General features: G+C 41.9%; 1 protein-coding gene across 1 annotated transcript; it reads left to right on the forward strand.

Annotated features, from left to right (window-relative positions):
• Nucleotides 1-991: 991 nt before the first annotated feature.
• NOV (nephroblastoma overexpressed) lies at nucleotides 992-5,320 on the forward strand (the record flags this gene model as incomplete). The annotated part of the gene is made up of 3 exons (XM_019519488.1): nucleotides 992-1,277; nucleotides 2,995-3,203; nucleotides 4,133-5,320. Coding segments are annotated over 3 exons (789 nt in total), but the record flags the coding sequence as incomplete, so codon positions are not given.
• Nucleotides 5,321-9,134: the final 3,814 nt, after the last annotated feature.

A 9,134-nucleotide genomic window follows, 5' to 3' on the forward strand; every position in this document is an offset into this window, starting at 1 on the left:
AGATTTGATTTTTACGACGGGCGGCCTGCTGAGCGGTACTTGGGTGCCAGCCTTGCCCTTGTGCGGCGGGGGGCACAGCTTCTCAGGAATTGGGCAGCAAGAGGTGTAGGCGCGCCGCAGCAAAGGCATCTCCTCCGAGACCCGGCCGGTGGAAGACGCGGCGTTCCGCGGCCCCCGGATCCATTTGGTTTCTGTCCCGTTATCAGACGGTGCTGTGCTTCGCACCTGAGCCGTACAGCTGGTAACATTTACATTTCCCGCTAGCTAAAAAAAACCCCTTGCCTCCAGTGTGGTTGTATTCACTCGGGCGTAGAACTGATGGATTGGAGGCCCAGGAAGGCTAGATCTTGCTTTATAAATCTGAATAGAAGCTGTATCTTTAACTATAAAGGCTGTGGGACCCGTGAAACAATATCTTGTTTTACTCTTTTTGCCTAGTTTGTATTTTTTTACTTTGCATGTAATCTAGCAAATGAGTGCACCTTCCAGGAAACCTATATTTGTGTTTGCTCTGAGCTTAACCTGAATAATATAGTGAGAGACCCCTAGCATACTAGTAAAGCTTCCGGTTTCTTTTTAACTGGAGAAAAACTGGTGTGGCACATGATCACATGTAACACAATACATCTGCAGCCCCCTTTTTCAAAATCCTAAATCTGCCCATGGCTGCTGGAGCCCCTTCTGCAGTGACATGGATAGCCTTGGAGGAGATGGGGCACTGGCCAGGACCTGGCACTGTCTCCTATCTCTCTGTGTTTGAATAATAGCTGGGGGGTGGGCCTGTGTAAGGGTCCCCATGCCCTTGCCCACCTCTGATCGCAGCCTGGGCACCTGTTTCTCAGGGTTTCCTCTCCCTGCTCATATCTAGGGCTCTCGCAACCTAAGCAGAGCCGGGAAACTGGTGACACGTATGTACTCAATTGCAATATCACCCCCCACCCCCCAAGTTCTGAGCAGGGCAGATGGCACTAAGTGACCTGCTGTCCTGCTTTTACACCTAACTTGTACTTTTCCCTTTCCACTAGTGCTCGAAGAAGACAACTGTGTGTTTGATGGGATTATCTATCGCAGCGGAGAGACCTTCCAGCCCAGCTGTAAATACCAGTGCACCTGCAGAGATGGGCAGATAGGCTGTGTGCCCCGCTGTAACCTTGACCTCCTGCTTCCTGGCCCAGATTGCCCTTTCCCCAGGAAAGTCGAAGTCCCTGGAGAGTGCTGTGAGAAGTGGATTTGTGGCCCTAAGGATGAAGTGATGTTAGGAGGTCTTGCTATGGCTGGTGAGAAACTCAGACCAGATTTTTTCACTGTATGTTCACCTTAGCCACACAACAGCTCTGTATTAGAAACATCCTATTATTACAACTAGAACTCCACTTTTCTTTAAAAGCCAAGCAAAGTCCATAATGGCTAGGCAAACAACCAGGAATTATTGCAAGCAACCAGGAATTGCAAAGACATTAAACTATATTCAGAGAAGACCACATGGCTATTTTAAAAGCGATCGGCTTCTCTTTCTTTGCAATGTTCACCCCCCAAATATTAGCAATTTAGTATAGTGTATAATACTGGTTCTCCCATAAATAACACTGCATAGGGACCAAGTCCAAATCTTGCAGACCTACTCTTAATGTTTTCCATCTTCAAATCAAGGAGTTGGGTTCAGTTTTTTTTTGATTTTAGACTTCCTAGGTGGCCCTAAGGAAATCATTTAACTGTGCTGATTTCCAGTTCACTCATCTGGAAAAAACCAACAACAACATAGCCTTAATGATACGTACATGACAGGGAACTTGAACTCTGGATAATTTGAGACATGCTATGAACTCTTAGATGAAAGGCACCATGTGACGCAAGTACAAAAAAATTGCCACTTTTATCCAATGCTTCCTTGTACAGGTTCACTTTTTTTATTGGTGGCAGGTTGACCTGTACACTACCTGTTCTGGGGTGACATGGTATTGTCCCATCTTCTGCAACGGGTTAGCCCATTAAAAGGCCAATATTTTGGAGCCTTATCTTTGTAAAAGGGGAGAAAATTCCTTCTCAGGAATTTTGTAGAAAGAGCCATAGGAGTGCTAGAGCTAATGCATCTCCTCTAGAGACCAAGACCAATTGGCTGGCTGAAAAAATGGGAGTCCCAAGGTCACTTGGATTCATTCTGTTTCTGTCCCATTATAAAACCGTGTCATGTTTCACTAGTAAACAGTACATCTAGTAATATTCACATTTTACAGCTTAATATATGCTTTGATGGCAGTACAGCAATATAGCATTGATTGCAATCTTTACAGACACTTTGTCTAATCATAATGCCTCAGGATCAGTTGACAGTCTCTCTAAACTTCCTCCAGAAACTCAATCTGTTTAATAATTGACAAGAGTGCTTTATTCCTGTAGCCATAACAACATTATTTAATTTTCATACTATTTATTAGAATTTGATATCTCAAAAGGGCATATGGCTTTAGGACTTGTGATTTAAGTATCAAAAACTAGTGCCTGAGACTTTCTGCTGGAAAAAGATAAACATTTTGTAAAATATAGTCACAAACATGATTTGGCAAATGATAAAATTGCTGCCACAACTAGCACTGGCTATCACTAAAATTCTGCAGAAGTGAACCAAGGACTCCATGGGTATGAAGCCTCAACTAATCTCCCCAAGCAGGGGAGGCAGGGCTAGTGTGCATATGCATACTCTGTTGACTGTACTAAACAGTATCCATTGTCTTGATTTAAATGGAGGATTTTGATTGCCAGCACTGCCAAGAAGCCATCTTTTAAAATGTTGAAAAGACAAATAGGTATAAAAAAACAACAACGCTCTAATAACTAGTTTTTGAAGTTGCCAAATCATATTTCAAAATCATGGATTTAGTTGCTTTTTTTGCCTTGTTCACTGTATAATTAACTGGGTGGAGTTAAAATATTCTGTGAAAATCCAATGTCTTTCTCATCATGGAGGATTGAGGGGTTTTTTATTTTTATTTCTAGCATACAGACAAGAAGCCACGGTTGGAATCGATGTGTCTGATTCGAGTTCCAACTGTATTGAGCAGACGACAGACTGGAGCGCCTGTTCCAAAAGCTGTGGAATGGGGTTTTCTACTCGCATTACCAACAGGAATCAACAGTGTGAGATGGTGAAGCAGACACGTCTTTGCATGGTTCGACCTTGTGAAAATGAGCAGCCAGCTGATAAGGTATGATCTGAGCACTGGCTAGAGCTACGATTGTCAACCAGGGTGCCACGAGATCCTTATGTGGGTGCCACACAATATTAGCACTGGTAGGTCTTCAAATCTATATGTGATTCACAGGATGAATCCCAGAGATTTCAAATAGAAATCCAGAGTTTCAAGCACATTGTGGTCGCCGAGTTTTTTGCAACAGAAGAATTGCTCTACTGTTTTTCTATAGTCAAAAAATGAATGAAAATTAAGAGCTGGCATTTTATGAGAAGTGCATTGGGTCTAAAATGTTTGAAAACTGCTGGGCTCTTTGCCTTGTTTCCTCAAGCTAGTTTTTTCTGGAGTAAAAAATAATGCTCAAATTGTATTTGCAATTAACTGACATATAAATAAGCTGTTTCCTTAACACTGCATTATAGAAATTTTGGGTAGTGAGGATATCCAGTAGCTGGTGATGAGTGCTGTCAGTTAGTATAATGTTTTTAGCATCTTGTATTATAGGTACTGAATCTAGCATCTTGTATTATAGGTACTGAATACAGTGATGTAGCATAACTGAGTAATTGTTCAACTTCACCTCTATTTAATATAGCTCCATTCACTTAAGTTTTGAGTTTGGAACTTGGTCCTGAATATAATTTCTTTGTGCTCATTCTGTTGCCAAAACTAAAAGCTTTGTTAAGTTACCAAAGGCATGCACACCAGGAGAATTAAGGTGTCCATGTCAAAGGTCACATGGGGGGAGAATTGGTAAAGAACTTTATTGGAAAAGCGGAGACTTACTAGTATAGAGGCAGTGAAGAGACAGGAAACGGGCCCATGTCTTCAAAACCTACAGCAAGACTTGTCATATATCCATGACTTTATTCTGTGTGATTCATTAGGATATTAAGACTTGCCATATTACCCACACTTAATGTCACTTCATGTCCTCTTTTCAGAAAGGAAAAAAGTGCGTCAGGACAAAAAAATCACTGAAGGCTATTCACTTTGAGTACAAGAACTGCACTAGTACACAGACCTACAAACCCCGTTATTGTGGGCTTTGCAATGATGGGCGATGCTGCACTCCACACAACACCAAAACAATCCAGGTTGAGTTCCAGTGTCTTCAGGGCAAAGTCATCAAAAAACCAATGATGTCAATCAGCACCTGCGTGTGTCATAAAAACTGCCCTCAGAATAACGCTTTCTTCCAACAGCTGGATTCAGTGGTCAATGGAGTGAAAATATAAAATATTATTTATATTAAGTGACTTGGAATGTACAAATAGTTTTATATAAAACTTGACCCACAATCAGGTGAATGTAAGAAACGTATGTGTAAAATATCTAATTTTCTCTGAAGTCTCAAGATTTTTTCTTCATCTTGTAGTCAGTTCAACACCTCATGTTACATTTAGAGACATCTGTTTTGTTCAGTGTCTTGGATTATACCTTAAACTAGAAAGTAAAGATGAGTGGGCAGATGGCAAATCTTTCTCCTTAGAAAAAATTAGGCTTTCAGGGAAATTTTCGCTTCAAGGGCAATAGGGCAGGAGTCCTTTAATAACAAAATGATTCCTTGGGAAAATGCTAGATTCTATACTATTTGAAGGTTCTGTGTTCTTGTCCTCTTCTATGCAAGCTCATTTCATGTTTTTACATCTAATTTGTTAAAATAGCGAACTAACTGCAAAAATCCCATTGGCAAGAATGCTTTGCTCTTGGACCCATGTACTATTCTTTGTTTGCACACCTGATTTTATTTTATTTTTTTACTGAAAATCAAGTGCAGTATATGGTGTCAAGAATAACATAAATGGAAGTTTTGATACCAAGATACAGAACACAGATGAGAAGAAGCTACACTAAACTCTGCTGCTACTTCAGCTGCAATTTGAGCCCAATCCAAACCCCACTAAAGTTGATTATCTCAGTGGAATGTGGTCCAAAATATGTATACTTATCACAATACACATAAGATGCAAAGAAGTAAAAGGCTTGTAAATTCTGAGTAATGACTGTATTATAATGCTCCATTTTACAGAAAAAGGAATATATGTAAATAGAAACTGTATATATTGTAATATAGCTTATTGTAAATGTCCAAGCATTAGTAAATAAAAGCTTTACTATGTAATAAGAAATCCTGTTCCATCAGTTGTCTTCATGCTAAACACTTCACAAAAGGTGGGATGGGTAAAAGTCAGAACTCAATTAAAAGACCCCAGAAATTAAAAATTGTTTAGCAATTTTCAAAACCTAATGTGTCTTTTCTAGTAGTGATCCAACATATTGATTCTGGAAATGGGTGAATAATCTGTGGGGAGGGTAGGTTTAGAAAGTGTCTATCTGCTCAAAGGTATTATATGGTACTTGTGTCACATTCTGTCCAGATTCATCTCTTCTTTGGGGAATAAACTCTTTTCAAAGTCTTTTGGTTGTGAAGTTCTGGCCTGTGGCTGTGCATTGTTTTGTTAACCACAGTAGCTTCCAACAACTACTGTGCCACAGTTCTATTTTAAGCTGCTATTGACCTTTGCCTACCATAAAAGTAGGAAATACTTTTAAAAAAATGCAGCAAGGGATGAAGTAACTGCACATAAACAGACTACAGTCAGTGAGAGTCCTATTAAACAATTTATTCTTCGTAGTAGCACCTACACAACACAATCATAGAGCAGAACTCTATTGGTGAAGACACTGTACAAACAAAAAGCCCCCTAGGCATGTACAGTCTGGGAACTACATTATATTCATTGCCTTTCCCACTTGTTTTGGTTTATGCAAACTTGTAACCTTTACTTCATAAAATAAAGGATATAAACCCAATATCAATTCACTGTACATAAACTTAAGAGAACTCCCATGAGTATAAATGGGATCAAAATGTTCTTAAATAATATCCAGGTCATCTTGAAGGTGTTTTTCTGAGACCAAGGTCCAACTCAACTGAACCTAACGCAACAATCAATGAACATAATAAGAACAGGGAACTATTGATAACACCCTGCTAGAACTCTTAGAAATGCTACAAGGTATCATTAATGTAATTCATTGTCAGAGTCATAAACATGCTAAAGTAAATCCAATGAAATCTTCATGAACTTGCTTGCAAAAACTGTGTGCGGTTTTTTTCCCCCCACCTCTCACTTCAGTCTTATTGACTTCAGTACCAGTATTCTTGGATGTAAAGTTAAACATCTACTTTGCAAGACTTCCTTAAAGGAGGAAGCTTGGCTGAAATTCTAATCCATGCTACGTCTACTTCATGAAGTTCATGTGACAGGTTTTAAATACCAGAAAATTCATACAGCACAGAACTGGTACGACTTGTTCCCTCACCTCAGCAGCATTCAGGGTAGGGATGTGCCACAGTATAGGTACTTACATGCAGTGGAAGACTACTATGGCCCTCCTTCCTTAATCTTCTTAACTGGTTTCCTTATTTTTTGTTAAATTGACAATTTCTTCCTTGCTTTGATTTTTCAATTAAAACGTTTGACTTGGATTTCTCAGAACATTCGCTTTTTTGCATCTTGCTGTGTTACTCTTCTTTCATTAATTTGTTTTCCTCCACACTTCACTCCTCCACTCCCAGAAAAAAGAACCGTGTTGGTGGATGTCCTATATTTCAGATGACACCGTGGCCTTGCTGATATGTTTATGCACTTTTAGCAAGAGGAAAAGAGGTCATCATGATATATTAGCTAACTTGAATAATTCCATTTCCTTAAAGAAATTCTCCTGACACTTTGTACTGGATCTGGTACTGTTAACTTCTTGTATCCTGCTCTCATATGTTTGGTTCATTCCAGATCTGTGCTGGACAGGATAATCCCTACACTTCTTGTACCTATATCTCATGGGAGTGTGGTTAGCCTTTTTGTTTGTTTGTTTGTTTTTGTTTTTGTTTTTTTTGTTTTGTTTTGTTTTAAGTATCTGATACTCCCTGAAGAAAGGTGCTATAAGTAAAGACCATTATTGCATACCTTCCCTGGTGTTTTTATTATTAACTTCCAGACAGTGCCAACTGTAGTTTCCCTTCAATGTCTGCTTACAGCACCATAGCTTTTCATTCGGAAAACTTTTTTCCTTTAGAAAGGAACACAGATGTTCACACTTAAAAGAGCAGCCAAAAAATCTGACCTACTTCTCCATATTATGCTTTAGACTGAGTCTACATATAAATTGCACCAATTCCAGGCCCTTTCTATATACGTTTAGTTCAATGCAACTTTTTGTGTGGATAAATTCATCTGATTTATTCCTTATGCTAATTTAGCAATTCAGCAACAAATTAAATTGATAACACAAGCTGCTTTTAGTGCCTTTCTACAAAAGGTCATTACACTAATTTAACTTTCCATCTGTGGATGGATATGGATCTATATGCATGCAACATCCACACTTGGGTTGTGTACAGTAAAGTGTGTGCTTTTGGTTGCGTATTGTGGTGTGTGTGGGGGGGGGGGGGGCAGGCAGCAGCCATAAGCCTTGGCCCTTTGTGCTGTTTCACAGCTATTGCATTTCAGCCTAGCTGTGTGGCTGAACCCCAATCATGTTTGGCTGGAAGATTCAGGCCAGGGTGAGACCTGGCACTGCTCACTCTTGATCCAAGCCTCAGTGCAGTATAGGCCTGCCCAGCTTTTGCTGCCCAGTTCAGGCCCAGCCAGATAGGCCTGAGCTTCCTTGGGCACGTCCACACAGGCAAGCATGTGCGCTTGCAGCAGCTCAAATAGAAGTGGTGCTAATTTGAGCCGGGGCTTTTTGCCTCGGCACATGTGCCTGGACAAGCACTGGCCCCATCAGTACAAAAAGCTGCCCTGTCAAGCAGCTTAGGGCTGCTCACTCTCAGGAGCCTCTAGGGCCCGGCCAATTGGTACTTGTGGACACTACCTCTTGTGTCAGCTGGACCCCTTATGCCTTCTTATGAAGCAGCCCTAAGAGTTCCCTGCACAGCAGTCTGGCAGTGGGGGCTGCTGCCTGGCTTTGACCTGCTGCACACCTACCAGACCCAGATTGGGACTGCACAGCCAGTAGAGGCATCTGCCCCACTGAGTCAGTGTGCTGTGGCTGCGAAGTTGGCCTTTGTGCAGCACTACTGCCACATGTGTCCCCTGCCTAGCCATCTGGGCAGCTATCACCCAGACAATGTTCCCAGTGTGATGGCCTCTTTGCACTGTCAAAGCATGTCCTCCTGGCCCAAATGGCTGGGTCCAAGGTGCCAGCTCTGAGAAGACTCCTCTGCCTGGGTCCTGCCACTTGCCTCCCTAGCAGGAATTTGAAAACTGAAAAATCCCTGATAAAAAAATCCTGAAGTCACTCTCTAAAATACCCCAAAATCCATGTTCCTCCACAATTAAAACAAAGGACCACTATATCTATCTACCTATCTATCTATCTAGAGAAAGAGAGAGAGAGAGAGAGAGATCAGTTGGGCAATGTTTTATTGATATATCTACAGTGTAAAGCATTTGGAAGCCTACCAGTGTCTCTATCATCATAATAAAATTAATTCTAAATACCTATATATTTTGCTGTTTGCCTTTGGTTTTCTTACCATAGAGCAGTTAGAGCTCCCTGTGACCCCTTCACTAACCAGGATGTGGGGACAACTGCCCATGCAGCCACAGCTCCTGCCAGCAGGTCTCATCCTGTCTGGCAGCTGGGCACGCAGCATGTGTGCTGAGGGGGATGTGGGGTTTGCAGGAGGTGGGTGGGATATGGGTGGGTGGGATATGGGTGTGGTATGTAGGTGGATTGTGGAGGGACTGTGTGGGGGGGCTGCTCAGGAGAGGTGGGGCTCCTGCCTCCCTGCAAGGCACAGCCCCCCTGCACAGCTCACAGACTGCGCTCCCAACAGGGGCCACATGGTCCCCCCACTTGCTCCCCCCTCCCCCTCCCCCCCCCACTCCTCCAGCCCCCCCCCCCCCCAAAGCCGCCCCCCCCCCCCCCCCC

This window comes from Gavialis gangeticus, unplaced genomic scaffold (assembly GCF_001723915.1).
Source record: "Gavialis gangeticus isolate Ggan-Ray unplaced genomic scaffold, GavGan_comp1, whole genome shotgun sequence".
Taxonomy (NCBI): domain Eukaryota; kingdom Metazoa; phylum Chordata; order Crocodylia; family Gavialidae; genus Gavialis; species Gavialis gangeticus.